This window comes from Neoarius graeffei, chromosome 4 (assembly GCF_027579695.1).
Source record: "Neoarius graeffei isolate fNeoGra1 chromosome 4, fNeoGra1.pri, whole genome shotgun sequence".
Taxonomy (NCBI): Eukaryota; Metazoa; Chordata; class Actinopteri; order Siluriformes; family Ariidae; genus Neoarius; species Neoarius graeffei.
In genome coordinates this window covers 69,703,015-69,722,205 of record NC_083572.1, presented here as the reverse complement: position 1 = coordinate 69,722,205, position 19,191 = coordinate 69,703,015, and the positions used below count along the sequence as shown (strand labels likewise).

Genomic DNA, 19,191 nt, shown 5'->3' with positions numbered 1-19,191 from the left:
AGAGGGACTTTGACTTTTTTTTTTTTTTACTTTTTAAGCCATTTTTGGTCTACAGCATTTCTTTACATGTGCCTAAGACTTTTGCACAATACTATACCGGTATATTTTAATATGAATACATTTAAAGTGTTTTAATGTGGTATTTTCCTTTAAGACAACATTAAATTTGTGATTAATCCTGAACATATTGATAAGATTAAAAAAAAATCTATTACTTTGCCAATTGTTGAACTGTAGTTTTCTCAAATTTTTTCTATTATTGTTTGAATAAGAACCTCAAGGGAAATTTATAACCAGGCATATCCTTTTTTAATTAATGCAGTGCCTTCATAGAATCCTTATAGTTACTGCTACTGGCATAACATATACATTTTACAACTATTTCAATATGGACCTCTAAAAGGTAAGATTATTTGCCAGTACAGTATTATAGAACATGTAGCGTATATAGATTATACATTGAAGAATCCTGTTAAAACCAACTGCACCATAGCAATGATTTAAAAATATATATATTTATATACACAAGACACACCAATCTTTATCTTTCTCCCCATCTCCCCCTCCTCTCCTTGTCTATCTGTCTCTCTCTCTCTCTCTGACATTGTCCTACACCAGCTCAGACTGCACTATCATGTTGGTACAGGTCGTCGTTTTTACATTGTGTTTTTCTTCCTTCATGCTTTGCTTGTACCCTTCTTTAGTCGTGCAGCTGTAGTGGGGTCAGGGTTTTCGTGTCTGCATTTTTTCCTTCAGCCTTGTTGCTAGTCTTTATGTTATTCTGATTTGTCCCTTCTTACCCTGCTGTCTTCTAGCTGGACTTAAGGGTAAGTGCTTCCCTGTTAGCTAGCACCAGTCAGATAATCCTAAAACCATTATCTGACAAATACAATGTGCTTTTTTTATTCTTCTTTTTCCTTCCTCTTTTATTTTCCCTGTTTTTCTCTCTCAAATCTTTTCATGCCTTAGACCAAAGTAGATTATTTAATTTAATGAATGTAGGTCTATTAACATACACTTTTATTATTTTGCCAGATTAGGATGCATGAATTTCTAATCCGTCTCTTGTTATTACAAAGCACAGATATTATGACTGATTTGTTTGCATAATTGCCTTCTCTACTGTACATAGACCCCTCAGAGTAAAGATGAAAGCTGGATTTATCTAAACATGATATCTCAAGAGGTGATCATTCTATATGCTAATATACAATTGCATTATAAAGAATATTAGACATCAGGAATAGAAGCCTAACTAAAACACACACACACACACACACACACACACACACACACATATATATATATATATATATATATATAAAATGTGGACTTCACTAATCATGTCTGTGAACTGAAAAATCAGATAACATGTCTTTAAACAGAACTCTGGATCTACAGTTTTCTATTATTAAATGTATTTAGCACAATTTCAAATCAACTTTTGACTAAATCATTTCCTTATGCCAGGAGAATCTGTAGCACTTTACTCTCGAGGGTTCATTACCTTTAGGCTGATTATTATTATTTTTTTCTTTTTGGTTTCGATTCATAAGAGTTGGCAAATATGTAAGTGGAGTATTCTGAATGTCAATGCCAAGGACTAGGTATTGCCATCTTTTGTTTCCATGAAATACTCCCAATTTTATAATATTTATCAGATTTTATGGGTCTGATATAGATAGCTGCTAGGCTCAGCTTAACTCCTTTAGCAGTGAGAGACTCCATTTTGAATTTGTGTTCTGATTAGTCATTTATTGCTTGAGTAGGTGAGCACTCAGATATGATGTAGTTCATGTAGATGGTGTCAAAATGGCGAGATTTTTTTTGTTTATTTGTTTCTTTGTGTTTTGTTATTACCCATTTTCCCAGAGAATGAATGACCCACTTTTAGCCTTTGTTGGCTTCATGCTAAACCTATGTACTTGCAACAGAACTGTAATGCTAGCCTGTTAGCGTGCCACCATGGTGGCTTGCTTGCTAGTGTGCTCAGCAACTGTTGTGAACACACTGAAAATCCCTAAGTATTGTCAACTTGCAAATGCTGATTTAAAAAAAAAAAGACGGAATGCAAATAGTCAGCCTTTAGTGGAAAATGTATCAACAGTTCTTTTTTGCATGTCACTGAAAAGCATAGTGGTTTGACTCATTGTCTTCCCGCATGTGATTCTAGATCATCATGGAGCATTTACATACACTCATGTTCAAAGGAAATTAAGATTAACTAATAATGTAATCCACTTCTCTTACTAAATAGGCCTTAACAGAAATATTAAAATATACTAGCATACAGTATGTTGATATAATACATATTGAGATAACCAGGTTAACATTTTAGTACAAAGCACAGCTGTTAGTAGATATACATTTACAGCAAAATAACACAGTTAAAGTACGGTTATACATCTTTGCCCAATATTAAGCCCCTCTTTCAAGCCATTGATTCTTTCTTCCACATTTCTTATTATTCTGTTTTTCAAATAATTTGCTTTCTCTCTCCCCATAGATGCTTTACTGTTCTTTTTGTAACACTTTTTGTAACTTTCTCACATATGTACTTTACTGACCCATATTATATTTAAATAATATTGACTGGCTTTTTATGTGGTATATCATATATATTCCATTCAGCTAGCATGATATTGAACGAGTCGAAGACGAGTTCAGTATCATACTAGCTGAATGGAGTATATATGATATACCATGAAAAAAGCCATTATTATTATTATTTTTTTATTATTATTATTATACATACATACATACACATTCCTTTTGGGTGTTCAATGCATCATTCTCTTTCAAAATTCTCTCAAAATCTTCCATATTTAACAAAGCAAACCTGGCAGCCATGTTTGTTTAGAAATTGTTACAGTCGCTTGCTAGCGCGGAAGTTTTACATCTCCAACGTGTGATGTCATGTTGTCTTGACAGCCATGCAATATCATAAACCATATTCAACACTCATTCTCCATTGGGTAGAGTGACGTAATACACATAGGATAAGCGATATGCTAACAATATTGCATGTTAGCAAACCAAATGAATGGAACCCACTAGAAGGGAATAGAATGCATATTTTTATTCCATGGAAAAAGTGTCCTGTATGTATAATAATATATTATACTTTCCACAGGCTCATCATAGTTACCAGTATAATTTTTAATGTTTAATATATTTTATGTTCACTCTTTCCTTTCTATCATGACTCTTCTTCATTACTTTTCTACCCCCCATTTCTCTTTCTCTTTCTGCATCATTTTACTCATTAAGGTATGCTCCCTTCCTATTCCTTATTTGCCACTTCTGAATAATTCTGGATCAGCTAACTGCTGATTGAGATAATGGTTTATTTTACACACAAATGATTATTGACAGGTTGCATGTAATACCCCACAAAATCCCATAAATCCAGCAAAATTAAATTAAAAGGGAAGATAACCGTTTACAGATCTGTCCTTTCTCTATGTAAAAAGTCATTATCCTGTCCCATCACTACATTCATAACCATTTTCACCTGTTTATGTGTGTTAAAAAAACGACATGATGAGCTGCCACTTACAGACTTCAGCTCAAAGACACTACACACATTGTTCACACAACCATCACAGCACTAGTTTGGATTCTATCATTCCTTTCTCTAGCTCTTTTAATAATTGTATCATGTATATATTAATAAGGCTTTTTTTCTAAATAGAAACTAATTGATACTCTTCATTTTTGACAGAAGATTAACTATGCAGGAAAAATTGTACACAATAATTATACTTCAAAAGCATTATCCGACAATAATGTTATGCTAAAATAAGAGACAGGCATGTTAAGGAAGATCACTTTGCCACTGTTCATAGAAACAAAGGATCTGTTGGGAAGGACTATGTCATATGACATCAAAAGATTTTTTTTTGCCCCCAAATGTTTGCATTTTTTAACCCAATAAAGCATATATCCACAGAAGGAAAAATATAAAACTATTAAACAAGCTTATCAAAATCCCCATGTTTTTTTGACATCTCCATTTTTACAAGCACACAATCCATCATTTCTCTCTAAATGAATGACATTAACCAGTTGCGAATGGCAGAATCTATTATATTCATGTGAATGAAAAAGCATTACAATTCATCATTAAGAATTCCTCCACTATCCACGCTCCCTTGAATTATAATTAGGGGTCTTTGCAAGCGAAAACCTAGCAAGAGTTTGGAGAAACTGCACCCAAATCTGTCCATGCATGCCCATCCAGTCTGAATGTGGGTTGATGAGTTGAACTTGAGCACTGCCTAGTTCCACATTGCTAGGTCTGATTGAACTCTCCTTGACTTCTGCTGCAAGTTGACAATGTGAAAGCTGAAAGTCTTTGGTTTGCTGTAGAGTAGATTAATAAGATGAAGTTCTTGTGTTGAAGGAATACGGGTCTTTGTGTAAACTGTTTTGCTAACTTCCTCTTCCTTACGCCACCCCCATCTTCCCTCCTTGCGGCTTGTGTGACTGGCTGGACAGATGCTGATAGGGCACAGAAACACGGCATGGATGAGTTTATCTCAGCTAACCCGTGTAGTTTTGACCATGCCTCACTGTTCGAGATAGTGCAGAGGCTCACGCTGGACCACAGGCTCAATGACAACTTTGCATGCCTGGTAAGTGGGACAGAAATATATTTCAATATAAAAATATATTTCAAATAAAACATCAACAAAAATCTGATAGTTACTGGATTATCATTAGATAAATTTCCAAATGAAACAGTCCACTTGATAGAGAACACCCTTCACAGAAGACAGCATGTGGGCTCTTTCACAGGATTGCAGAGTGTCTCTGATTGACTTAGTGTTTCTCTGTGAAAGCTGAATAGCTGAATGACCAATCATTACTCCACATGGCATGTGACACCATTTTGCTTTTGCAGCATTACCAAAGCCTCAGCCTCTTTTTTACTCCGTTCTGCTTGCAGGGTTGGTTTAGTCCAGGTCAGGTCTTTGTTCTGGATGAGTACTGTGCTCGAAATGGTGTGAGAGGATGCCACAGGCACTTGTGCTACCTTAGGGACCTGCTGGAGCGAGCAGACACAGGTCACATGATTGACCCAACACTGCTGCACTACAGCTTCGCTTTCTGTGCCTCCCATGTCCATGGCAACAGGTATCAGAATGGTCCATGATGATAGTACTGGGGTGGTTAAAGAAAAATCGGGGGGGGGGGGGGGGGGGGGGGGGGGGTGGATGAAGGACCAGAGGGTCATCAGCACTTTTTTCACCACATTTTGATTTAGTATTTGTCCTTTAATTAACATTTTTAAGTTTTTTGCTTTCATATGCCATGTATGTTTTCTTTCATTGATTTTCAAATGATTATTTCTGCTTTGTTTCTTTCATTAAATCAATGTATTTCCCCATCTTAATAGCTTATATAAACCCATCCACACTATATCTTTTTGTTCATTGTTTTTATTCCTGAATTTTATTGCTTCATTGCTGTTCACCTCATCATATGTTCCTAGTAGTCAGAGGGGGTCTGAATTACAAGGGGCTGGCTCTAAGCCGGAAGGGAAAACGGAGTCTAAAAAAAAGAGGAGTTTTAAATCTCAGCAAGTCCCAGTGTTTCAAAGGTAAGAGGGCTTTAAATGCACAAAAATAACCATGACATTTTAAACCTTTATATAATCAATAAATATACAGAACATACCCAGAAAATAGAATGGTAAGTCAATTCGATACAGAATTACATCAATTATATAAAAGTGAAGTCATTTCAAGAGCAAATTCAGTATACAGTGGTGCTTGAAAGTTTATGAACCCTTTAGAATTTTCTATATTTCTGCATAAAATATGGCCTAAAACATCATCAGATTTTCACACAAGTCCTAAAAGTAGATAAAGAGAACCCAGTTAAACAAATGAGACAAAAATATTATACTTGGTCATTTATTTATTGAGAAAAATGATCCAATATTACATATCTATGAGTGGCAAAAGTATGTGAAACTTTACTTTCAGTATCTGGTGTGACCCCCTTGTGCAGCAATAAGTGCAACTAAACGTTTCCAGTAACTGTTGATCAGTCCTGCACACTGGCTTGGAGGAATTTTAGCCCATTCCTCCGTACAGAACAGCTTCGACTCTGGGATGTTGGTGGGTTTCCTCACATGAACTGCTCGCTTCAGGTCCTTCCACAACATTTCGATTGGATTGAGGTCAGGACTTTGACTTGGCCATTCCAAAACATTAACTTTCTTCTTCTGTAACCATTCTTTGGTAGAACAACTTGTGTGCTTAGGGTCGTTGTCTTGCTGCATGACCCACCTTCTCTTGAGATTCAGTTCATGGACAGATGTCCTGACATTTTCCTTTAGAATTCGCTGGTATAATTCAGAATTCATTGTTCCATCAATGATGGCAAGCCGTCCTGGCCCAGATGCAGCAAAACAGACCCAAACCATGATACTACAGTACCACCACCATGTTTCACAGCTGGGATAAGGTTCTTATGCTGGAATGCAGTGTTTTTCTTTCACCAAACATAACACTTCTCATTTAAACCAAAAGTTCAATTCTGGTCTCATCCGTCCACAAAACATTTTTCCAATAGCCTTCTGGCTTGTCCACATGATCTTTAGCAAACTGCAGACAAGCAGCAATGTTCTTTTTGGACAGCAGTGGCTTTCTCCTTGCAACTCTGCCATGTGCAGCATTGTTGTTCAGTGTTCTCCTGATGGTGGACTCATGAACATTAACATTAGCCAATGTGAGAGAGGCCTTCAGTTGCTTAGAAGTTACCCTGGGGTCCTTTGTGACCTCGCCGACTATTACACGCCTTGCTCTTGGCGTGATCTTTGTTGGTCGACCACTCCTGGGGAGGGTAACAATGGTCTTGAATTTCCTCCATTTGTACACAATCTGTCTGACTGTGGATTGGTGGAGTTCAAACTCTTTAGAGATGGTTTTGTAACCTTTTCCAGCCTGATGAGCATCAACAATGCTTTTTCTGAGGTCCTCAGAAATCTCCTTTGTTCGTGCCATGATACACTTCCACAAACATGTGTTGTGAAGATCAGACTTTGATAGATCCCTGTTCTTTAAATAAAACAGGGTGCCCACTCACACCTGATTGTCATCTCATTGATTGAAAACACCTGAGTCTAATTTCACCTTCAAATTAACTGCTAATTAACTATTGAACATCATGGACGATGCCAGTCATCCTCTGCACACCGTCATCAGCAACCAGAGGAGCCTGTTCAGTGACAGAAAGCTCCTTCCCAATTGCAGGACGAACAGACTCAAAAACTCCTTTGTCCCTCACGCCATCAGACTGTACAACTCCTCTCTGGGGGGGAGGAGGGGTAACAGGAGGACAGAGGACGGGAAGGAGCAGTAGCCTAGCCTAACAATACCGGACAATGTGCAATGTAATGTGCAATATAAAGTGCAATATCTCTTCTGCTGCCCCCCCTTCCCCTTTTTTCCCTCCTCTCTCTCCCCCTTCCTCTCTTCCCCATATCTTATTCTTTTTATATTTGTATATCTCATCTCATCTCATTATCTCTAGCCGCTTTATCCTTCTACAGGGTCGCAGGCAAGCTGGAGCCTATCCCAGCTGACTATGGGCGAAAGGCGGGGTACACCCTGGACAAGTCGCCAGGTCATCACAGGGCTGACACATAGACACAGACAACCATTCACACTCACATTCACGCCTACGGTCAATTTAGAGTCACCAGTTAACCTAACCTGCATGTCTTTGGACTGTGGGGGAAACCGGAGCACCCGGAGGAAACCCACGCGGACACGGGGAGAACATGCAAACTCCGCACAGAAAGGCCCTCGTCGGCCATGGGGCTCGAACCCAGGACCTTCTTGCTGTGAGGCGACAGCGCTAACCACTACACCACCGTGCCTCCTATATTTGTATATGTAAATATTTAATTTAATTTATCTAGAAGTTTTTCTCTATTTCTTTTCTCTGTTTATCTGTAATGATGCTGCTTGAATCTTAATTTCCCTGAGGGAACCCTCCCAAAGGGATCAATAAAGTTTTATCTAATCTAATCTAATCTAATCTAATCTAATCTAATCTAATCTAATCTAATCCAAGAGGTTCACATACTTTGGCCACTCACAGATATGTAATATTGGATCATTTTCCTCAATAAATAAATTAACAAGTATAATATTTTTGTCTCATTTGTTTAACTTGGTTCTCTTTGTCTACTTTTAGGACTTGTGTGAAAATCTGATGATGTTTTAGGTCATATTTATGTAGAAATATAGAAAATTCTAAAGGGTTCACAAACTTTCAAGCACCACTGTATATGGAATTATACATTTGGAACAATAAAAGATTTGACCCTTTAAAAATAGGATTGATTTGGAGTTATTAAAATAAAATAATATACATTTAAGGTTCCCCTTGGCTTTCAAAAATTATTGAAATTAAAATGAATGTATAACCCTAAATCAGAAAAAGCTGGGACAGTATGTTAAAATTGAAGTTAAAACTCAAAACAATGATTTGTAGATAATCTTTGACCTGTATTGCACTCAAAACAATACAACAGCACATTATTTTGTTTTACCTCATGAATTTTATTGTTATGTTTTTGGGGGTTTTTGTTTTGTTTTTCAAAATAAACACATTTCAATTCTGATTCTTGCAACACATTACAAGAAAAGTTGGGACAGTAAAGCATTTAACACTGTATAATGTTGCCATTCCTTTTCACACTTACAAGATATTTATTGACTGAAGATAGAAAGTGATTAAGTGTTTTGGGTGTTATTTTGTCTCATTCTACCTGCAAACAGGTCTTAAGGTGTGCAACAGTACGGGGTCATTGTTGTCATATTTTTCTTTCAAAATTCACCATGCATTCTCTATTGAGGACAGAGGGGAAAGCGGCACCCTCTTCTTCTGCAGCCATGTCCTTTTCTGAATTAATGCTGTAAGTTACCTTTGCCAAAGATACTTACACAACCCCATACCATGACAGACCCTGGCTTTTGGACTTGTTACTGGTAACAGTCTGGATGGTCCTTTTCCTCTTTGGTCTGGAGAACATGGCATCCATTTCTTACAAAAAAGACCTGGAATGCTGATTCGCCTGACCACAGTACATACTTCCACTGTGTGATGGTCCATCCCAGATGCCTCCGAGCCCAGCAAAGTCAACAGCGCTTCTGGACACAATTACCATAAGGCTTCCTTTTTGCACAGTAAAGTCTCATCTCATCTCATTATCTCTAGCCGCTTTATCCTTCTACAGGGTCGCAGGCAAGCTGGAGCCTATCCTAGCTGACTACGGGCGAAAGGCGGGGTACACCCTGGACAAGTCGCCAGGTCATCACAGGGCTAACACATAGACACAGACAACCATTCACACTCACATTCACACCTACGGTAAATTTAGAGTCACCAGTTAACCTAACCTAACCTGCATGTCTTTGGAAACCAGAGCACCCGGAGGAAACCCACGCGGACACGGGGAGAACATGCAAACTCCACACAGAAAGGCCCTCGCCGGCCCCGGGGCTCGAACCTAGGACCTTCTTGCTGTGAGGCGACAGCGCTAACCACTACACCACCGTGCCGCCTGCACAGTAAAGTTGTAACTGGTATTTGTGGATATAACTCCGTATTATAGTGTTTGACAATAGTTTGCCAAAGTAATCCCAAGCTCATGTAGTTATATCAACTACAGATGAATGATAGTTCTTGAGACAGGGCCGTCTGAAGGATCGGAGATCACAGGTGTTCAGTTTAGGCTTGGGCCCTTGCCCTTTACACACCAAAATACCTTTAATCCAGATTCCTTGAACCATTTAATGATATTATGCATCATAGAGGGTGAAATAGCCAAATCCGTTCATATCTTTCTTTGAGGAACATAGTTTTGAAACATTTCAATAATTTTCTCATGCATTTGTTGACAAACTGGAGATCCTTGGACCATCTTTGCTCCTCAAAGTCTAAGCCTTTCCTGGATACTGATTTTGTACTAAATCATAATTACAATCACCTATTGACATCACCTGTTTCAAATCACATCATTATTTGATTCTTTTACCTTATTACTAGCCCTAAATTGCCCCATCCCAACTTTTTTTTGGAATGTGCTGCAGACCTAAAATGCAGGAACTGATGTATATTAACAAATGAAATGAAGTTGACCAGACAAAACATGAAATACAGTGTCTTGCAAAAGTATTCATCCCCCTTGGTGTTTGTCCTGTTTTGTTGCATTACAAGATGGAATTAAAATGGACTTTTGGAAGGTTAGCACCATTTGATTCACACAACATGCCTACCACCTGGCAAGTGGCCAAGTGGTTAGCATGTCTGCCTCTCAATTGTGAGATCGTGACTTCTACTCACGGTCGGGTCATACCAAAGACCATTATAAAAATGGTGCCTACTGCCATCTGGCAAGGCACGCTGCAATACAGATGTGAGTGGGGAGTCAAACTCTCAGGGTTACCAGAGGACTAGCCCCCCACTGTAACCCTAGCTATGTAATATAGGTGAGAGGCCGAGAGCTACGAAACAGAGATCGGCGCCGCCAAACACGCCATTCTATGGTGTGGGAAGGACTTTGACTTGACATGCCTACCACTTTAAAGGTGCAAATTGTTGCTTTATTGTGACAAACAATAATTAAGATGAAAAAACAGAAATCTGGAGTGTGCATAGGCATTCACCCCCTTTCGTATGAAACCCCTAAATAAGAGCTGGTCCAAACAATTCACTTCATAAGTCACATAATTAGTTGATTAAGATCCACCTGTGTGCAATCAAAGTGTCACATGATCTGTCACATGATGTCTGTAGAAATCAACCTATTCTGGAAGGACCCTGACTCTGCAACACTACTAAGCAAGCAACATGAGAACCAAGGAGCACTCCAAACAGGTCAGAGACAAAGTTGTGGTGACATATAGATATAGGTTGGGTTATAAAAAATATCCCAAACTTTGAATATCCCATGGAGCAACATTAAATCTGTTATAGCAAAATGGAAAGAGTATGTCACCACTACAAACCTGACAAGAAAAGGCCACCCACCAAAACTCACAGACAGGGCAAGGAGGGCATTAATCAGAGATGCAACAAAGATAACACTGAAGGAGCTGCAAAGATCCACAGCAGAGATGGGAGTATCTGTCCATAGGACCACGTTAAGTTGTACACTCCACAGAGCGGGGCTTTATGGAAGAGTGGCCAGAAAAAAGTAATTGCTTAAGAAAACACATTTGGCGTTTGCCCAACAGTATGTGGCAGACTCCCCAAACACATGGAAGAAGATTTTCTGGTCAATTGAGACTAAAATTGATCTTTTTGGCCATCATGGGAAATGCCATGTGTGGTGCAAACCCATCACCCTGAGAACACCATACCTACAGTGAAGCATGGTGGCGGCAGCACCATGCTATGGGGATGTTTTTCATCTGCAGGGACAGGAAAGCTGGTCAGGACTGAAGGAAAGATGGATGGCACTAAATACAGGGCAATTCTGGAGGAAAACCTGTTTGAGTCAGCCAGAGGTTTAAGACTGGGACGAAGGTTCATGTCCCAGCAGGACAATGACCCAAAACATACTGCTAAAGCTGCACTGGAGTGATTTAAAGGGAAACATTTAAATGTCTTGGAATGGCCTAAACAAAGCCCAGACCTCAATCTATTTGAGAATCTGTGGCATAAACTGAAGATTGCTGTACACCAATGCAACCCATCTAACTTGAAGGAGTTGGAGCAGTTTTGCCTTGAGGAATGGGCAAAATTCCCAGTGGCTAGATGTGCTAAGCTAATAGACACGTACTCCAAGAGACTTGCAGCTGTAATTGCAGCAAAAGGTGGCTCTACAAAGTATTGACTTTTTTTTTGTATGTGTGTGTGTGTGTGTGTGTGTGTGTGTGTGTGTGTGTGTGTGTGAATACCTATGATTTCTGTTTTTTTTGTTCATCTTAATTATTGTTTGTCACAATGAAACAATAACTTGCACTTTTGAAGTTGTAGGCATGTTGTGAAAATCAAATTATGCTAATCCCCCAAAAATCCATTTTAATTACAGCTTGTAATGCGACAAAACAGGACAAACACCAAAGGGGATGAATACTTTTGCAAGATACTGTATCTTGGGTTCATACTGTCTGCAATGAAATACAGGTCAAAGTAAATTTAGAAATCACAGCTTTCTTTTTTATTTGCATTTTCCATACCATCCCAACTATTTCTGCTTTGGAATTATATTACTTTTAGGACTAATATGAAATTATACATTTGATTTTGTTTGTAATTTCACTGTTTTTCAGAAGGAATATTTTGTTGGTTTTTACATTAGTGATAATATGGTCTAGCTTGTGCTTGGTGATGATGAAACTCAGTTAAAGGTTAAATGGACAGTTTTGCAAAGGGTCTGTAGAGGCAAATTAAACTGATGCACTTCTTCATGTTGAACTTAATTTACAGCTGTGGTTCTCCAAAAAATGATTAGTTAATTGAACATTCTTCTATGTCCAGAGCCTTAGTTAAGGACATGTCTCTGCTGCCACCTCCAGGATAGGTTTGCCTTAACCTATATTCAAATTATTATTTTTTTTTATTCCAATACATAGTAATAATAAATGCAGTAAAAGTGATCCATGGTATTACGTACAATCCCTTGAATATTAGAGACAGAGACACATTTGGAAATTTGTTCAAGCAATACCTAAATTGAGCCAAATCTTGAATTAAATCAAAGTCAAGAATGTGCAAGTCAAGTGTGCACCACTGTTACATCATTCACAAGCTGAAAATAATCACACTGATAGCTGTACACAACATTCTCCAAGTATGTGAAGGAGGGATCCTATTTCCTAGCATGACTGATGCCCGATGGTTAAAGGTACTTGTTTCAGTAGCCCATTAGTACTTGAAAGAACTCTACTGAATTCTCGACTGATGCCCGATGGTTAAAGGTACTTGTTTCAGTAGCCCATTAGTACTTGAAAGAACTCTACTGAATTCTCCATGATTCCTTCATTTTCAGTAGACCTGCTCCTCATATTATGCAAAATAAGGCCTCTGTTTAACATCTCATGCAATGTTAATATCATGCAGGATTTATTTAATAATTGAGGGCACATTCTTCATTTTGAGTGCGTTTTTTCCTCTTTTGTCCATTCCCAACTACTCCATTTTTCTTATTTTATGTAAATGTTCAAAATCTCATGGACATGGAATAATAAGACCTGAAAAAGTAATTGTACTGTGAATTTGTGTGACAGCCTGGGAAAACTCTACAAATGTACAGAAAACTACAAGTTTTCCTAAACTGAGACGCGTTTTCCTTTTGCACACATTTATCATTATTTTATTAATGTTGTATGTAAATATTTTCATAGGCTAAAGTGAACTAAAAATTCTGGCCTGAAATACAAATTTTATTTCTTTGTACTCATGTATGTTGTTAAATGCCAATCACCTGTAAAATGCAAAGTATGATTACACTACAGCTGATGTGCATTTTGTGACACTCACAAAACTCCATAAAAGGCCAAGCTCACATAGAGCTGAAAGTGCAAAATGAGGACAAAACAGTGTGAGAAAAGGAATCTCAAGTGAATGCGAAGTGGAAGGTATTTTGACTCATGCTAACAGCAATAAAAATATATTAAACTCTGGGGGCAAATTATAGAACGGTTCAGTTAGGTGTGAATAAAGGGAGTTGAATTGAAAATGGTTTGGCATAGAAATGGAGAAAAAAGATATCTACACTGTACAAGTAATCAAGGACACTAAGCACATCACACAGGGAAAATGTTATTTTTAATTACTTAAAATGCTTCTGCATCTGCAGCTAGAACTCTCCTGTTGGCATGCTCACACATGAATGCACCTTCCCTGATGCTGTCTTGGAAAAGTAGGAGGGTGTGTGTTGTATAAGGAAACCTGAAGTATTTGCAAAGAAACCCTGTCATGGCACTCAACACACTGGGGAGTATTTCAATTGTTCAATATTGTTCTCCCTTACATTGTGTAGTGCCCTCTAGTGGCATGTGCCACTGACACAAGGACACAGGCATGAGGTGCAAAAAGGTGCTTTTTTTCTTTTTGTTTGTCTCATGGGGTGAGCCAGTTGGTGCGCAGAGTGAGGTTCAAAGTGGGGGAGGTGTGCTGGAGGGTCCCAGGATGTGAGGAGTGACAAGCTCTTCTTAGAGGTGCAGGGTCCTTATATACTCTCCTGCTGTCTCCTGGAGGGTGAATGCAATGCACATCGTCATTAGCAGCTCCCAGGTGCACTGCATTAAACTGCTGTTCCCCTCATGTGTGTGTTAGGTGCTGTTTTCTGCCATTGATGCTGAACTGCCACTGCTGAGTTTTGGCACAAGAAGCAGGGTATTGTCGTTTCAGCACCATGGCGGTGGCACAGCGAGGAGTGCCTGCAGAGAGAGAGAAGATGGCTGCCGGCTCGCCATCGTTACATTGCCCCTCCCAGCTCTGAGCTGGCCATCGGAAAAGACTGTGGCCAGAGCACGTGCCATCAGGATAGACTGTCTGCATTGCCATTGTGGGCTCCTGTCTGGTGTTGTACCTGGAACGAGAAGCCCTGGAGAGAGAGAAACCAATAGGTTATTTTATGGTTGGAGTTTTGTTTCTTGTTCCACTGCTGCATACCTCTGCTCTGTAGGTGTCAGCTTCCGGCGAATGTAGACTATGGGGTGCTCTTCTCCCTCAAATTCTTGTGACAGCACAGCTCCTAGGCCAGTCTCTGATGCATCCATGTGTACCAGGAAGGGGAACTGGAAGTCAGGGTTCCTTAGGGCTGGCAAGCTTGTGAGAGCAGTTTTGAGGACCTGGAATGCTTCTTTGTTTGGGGGGCTCCAGCAGACTTTCTTGGGCTCTCCCTTCCTGGTGAGATCTGAGAGGGGGAAAGCTACAGAGGCAAAATTAGGCACAAAGCACTGGTAGTAGCTGGCCAGCCTCAGGAAAACATATACCTGTTTGCTGGTGGTAGGCTGGGGTAGTTGCGGATAGCTTCTGTTTTCTTCTCTTGTGGTTTCAAGAGGATCAGCTTGTGGCCGATGTGGTACCCCAGATACTGTGCCTCAGTCAGCCCCAGATTGCATTTTCTCAGGTTTCACTGTCAGTTGCGGAATCCACCGAGCACTTCCCTGAGGTGGTGGAGGTGATCTTACCAGTTGTTGAAGTGGATGATTACATCGTCCAAATAGTCCACAGCATCGAGGCGATGGAGTCTCAGGACGATATCCATCAGCTTCTGGAACATTGCGGGTGCTCCTTGGAGCCCAAAGGAGAGGACCCGGTATTGCTAGTACCTGGAGTTGGTCCTGAAGGCCATTTTGGGATGTGACTCTCTGGAGAGGGCTACCTGCCAGTACCCTTTGGTCAGGACAAGGGTGGATATGAACCAGGCCCTCCCTGCCCTCCTGTAGCATCCGAGTTACTTTTGCCTCTATAGTTTAATGGCAGGCCTCTGGGATTTAGTAGGGCCGCTGTCAGATGACTACTCCGGTGGGGGTCTGGATCTTATGTTGTAACAGGTGGGTCAACCCGGGCTCTGCAGAGAACATGTCCCTGAACTCATCCTTCAGTTCTCACAACTCTTGCAGTTGGGCAAGTGTCAGTTTCTCTCCCTTGTGGCCCTGCTCTGGCTTGGCTAGACCTGAAGAAGGGACAGAAAAGACAGAGTGCCAGCTCTAGTTCAGTTCAGGCAACATTTTAGAAGGTTTACATGGTAAAGTTGGGTGGGGGCTCTCTTACCTCACTACTGCAGGTGGTAGTTCATGGGACCTACTCACTCCTGGATGACATAGGGGCCTTGCCAGCAGGAGAGGAACTTGCATCTAACATTTGGGAAGAGCAGGAGCACATGTTAACTGGGTTGAAAGTCTCGAGATTGAGCCAGCCAACTGTAAGCTCGCTGCTGCTTTCTCTGGGCTGCACGCATGTACAATGGGGGCCATCCACTTAATCCACTCTTGCATCTCTTGGACATAGTCAGTGAGGGAGCAGAATGGGGATGGCTGCTTCTCCCAGGCTCTCCTGATGGTGTCCAATAGGCCCCTGGGCCATTGGCCGAACAAGAGCTTGAAAAGATTGAACCCTGTAGAGGCCTGAGGAGTCTCCCACATGGCGAAGAGGACGTAAGGGAGGAGTAGGTCCCAGTTTCACCCATTTTTGTCTATCACAGTTCTCAAAATGTGCTTGAGAATTTGGTTGAATCGCTCCACCAAACTATTGGGCTGAAGGTGGTAGACCGAAGTCTTGAGACTTTTGGCCTGCAGCAGCCGACACAGGTCTACCATGAGCTTGGACACAAAGGGGGTGCCCTGGTCTGTGAGCAGGTCCTTGGGGATTCTGACCCAGCTGAAGAGGAGCATCAGTTCCCTGGCAATGCTCCTGGACATGGCTTTGTGGAGAGGGATGGCTTTTGGGTACTGTGTGGCATAGTCGACAATCACCAAGATGTATTTGTGGCCCCAGGCGGACTTCGACAGTGGCCCTATGAGATCCATGTCCACTCGTTGTAATGATGGGAAGGAGGATTGACGGGACTGGTGCTGGTCTGTAGGGGGAGGTACCCTGGCAATGTGGGCAATGCTAGCAGAAGTTGCAGACATTAGCCACCATTCCTGGCCAGTAGAACCAGTCCCAGATTTTCTTCAGTGTGTTCTGGGATCCCAGGTGACTGCTTAGTGAGTGAAAGTGGACCAAGTGCATGATAGAGTTGATCTTAGTCCCCAGGAACACCTCGATGTCATCATCAGCATTGAGCTTTTTGAGGGGACACTGAGCATCTCGGGCTGGGTCAGGGAGGGGGACTGCTGGTGAAGTTGGCATGCATTTCAGGCTCAGTTGCTCCTGGGTGTTGGTGTGTAGGCCCGTCACCTGCCTATCAGCTGCCCCTGCTGCATGCTGATGTCCAGGAGGTTCCTCACCACTGGACCAATGGCTGGGGTGCCTGAGTCTGCATCATCTGCCTGCAGTCTCTCCCAGTGTGCCATCCTCTAGTGGCAGGACATGACACAGACATGGGGACACAGGCATGAGGTGCAAAAAGGTGCTTTTTTTTATTTTTGCTTGCTTCATGGGTGAGCCAATTGGTGCAGAGAGTGAGGTTCAAAGTAGGCAAGACGTGCTGGAGGGTTCCAGGATGTGAGGAGTGACAAGCTCTTCTTAGAGGTGCAGGAGAGAAGTTTTGCAATTTTCCCAGTGGGGAAGGGCAGCATCTGAACTGGTATCTGCTGGCAGAAAACAGAATGAGTCAAATAATGGCATTTGGGAGGACATATTCATTCTGTGTATGGCGCATGGCCCTTATATACTCTCCTGCTGTCTCCTGGAGGGTGAATGTATACACTGTCATTAGCAGCTGCCAGCCACGCTGCATTAAGCTGGTCCTCCCTTTGTATGTGTATGCTACGCACAGTTTTCTGCCGGTGGTGCTGAACTGCCGTTGCTGAGTTTCAGCATGGGAAGTGGGGCGCTGTCCTTTCAGCACCACAGCGGCAGCACAGCGAAGAGCACCTGTAGAGAGGGACAAGATGGCTGCTGGCCTGGCATTGTGACAATTTCTAGTGAAATAATCTGTTTTGATGATGCGATGGTGCAGGAGCATCACAGAGAAGCCAGACTGGGCAAGGTTTTAATGCAAATGAAAATGTTGTTAAATATATTTGTTTATAAATATGTATATATTTAAGTAGAAACTATATATTTAAATGTCTTAAAATAGAAGTAGCAAAGTATGTTATATGCTTCAAAAAAAATTCTGTCCAAAATCTGAATTTCTGTCATAAAATTCAGCCACAGCAACATCCATAGGGTTTTCCCAGACCGCTACACATATATGATCTGATATCCTAATTCTGTGAAAGTTGACTGATATCTAAAGAGCAGATTTTTTTTTTCCTGAAATAGACCTGATGGTCTTGGAACCGTGATAGTGGAAGAAAAAGAGCGCTTTGAGGACATCAAAGAACGGTTACGTGTTCTGCTGGAGAACCAGATCACAAACTTTCGGTGCGTAGATACTTTTAGGATACATGGTATGTTTATTAGTGCAGTTTATTTAGATGTCTTTAATGTTTTATTAGTTTTGTATCACGCACCTAGATCACCCACATAATTACTCATTGTGGTTTTGTTCCTGCCATAGGTATTGTTTTCCATTTGGTCGTCCTGAGGGAGCACTGAAAGCCACCCTGTCTCTGCTGGAAAGGGTAATGATATCATTCTTTTAAACTGACACATGGCTCTGTGTCTCTGTATATGTGAGCAGAGAAAGAGAAAAGGGGAAATTGTTTCTTATTAAATCATTTTTTATTAAGGTGGACAGCAATCATAAATATATAACCTGTTTTTCTGGGTACTATTTATCCCCAGGTTCTGATGAAGGACATTGTGACCCCAGTGCCACAGGAAGAAGTGAAGGCTGTCATTCGTAAATGCCTGGAGCAGGCAGCTCAAATCAACTACCAGCGCATTACTGACTACGCCAGAGTGGAAGGTGACTACCAATGCCCTTATGTTTCCCACCTTTATGTCTTTAACCTTTTTATCCTCCAGCTTAATCTATGCAGTAGAAAAAGCAGCTGATTGTTCTGTACTGTGACCTCTCTCTATGCCTGTCTCCCCCCCTCAAAATCATCTAAATGATTGTGGACCTCAAAGATATGTCAATATATGCTCTGTGTGTGTGTGTGTGTGTGTGTGTGTGTGTGTGTGTGTGTGTGTGTAATTAAACTGTGATCCATAAATATGAGTTTTTCACTCAGATGCACCTTAAATGAATCGTACATTCACAAATTACTGAACTGGGGTAAAGTTTATTTTAAATGTCTGTCGGTCTGTGCCTGCTGGAAGCCTGTGGGAAATTAATTTTTCTACTTAATTTCTACTTAAAATAATTTTCCAAAGGATTTCTACTGTATAAATAAACACCAGTCTGTCTCAAGATGCTGTGGAAAAAGGTGTTTGCAAAAATCAAAAATTATTACCTGCTGCAATGTAACTTTTGTATTTTCAGAGACCATCATGGTTGACTTCAGAACAAATAACAAGCTATTTAATCATAGCTTAGATGGTTTTGTGCACATTACCTTGTGAGTAAAAATGCATTCAAAATTGTAAAGAGCTTCTGATCCCTTCCATTCACTTGAGGTGACATGGAAAATGAAGCATAGGGACTTGATA

The 19,191-nt window shown here is 40.7% G+C and overlaps 1 protein-coding gene across 8 annotated transcripts in view; it reads left to right on the top strand.

Annotated features, from left to right (window-relative positions):
• The window catches only part of cadpsb (Ca2+-dependent activator protein for secretion b), a 168,885-nt gene that overhangs the window by 106,625 nt on the left and 43,069 nt on the right, over positions 1-19,191 (top strand). For 5 of the 8 annotated variants that reach the window (XM_060918306.1, XM_060918301.1, XM_060918302.1 and 2 more), the window contains exons 12-16: positions 4,501-4,637; positions 4,952-5,139; positions 17,917-18,018; positions 18,155-18,218; positions 18,382-18,505. In XM_060918306.1, the coding sequence (XP_060774289.1) occupies positions 4,501-4,637; positions 4,952-5,139; positions 17,917-18,018; positions 18,155-18,218; positions 18,382-18,505 (615 nt within the window). Of the gene's footprint in view, positions 1-4,500; positions 4,638-4,951; positions 5,140-17,916; positions 18,019-18,154; positions 18,219-18,381; positions 18,526-19,191 lie in introns of all 8 variants that reach the window. The other 3 variants (XM_060918305.1, XM_060918300.1, XM_060918307.1) reach the window with 2 other exon arrangements.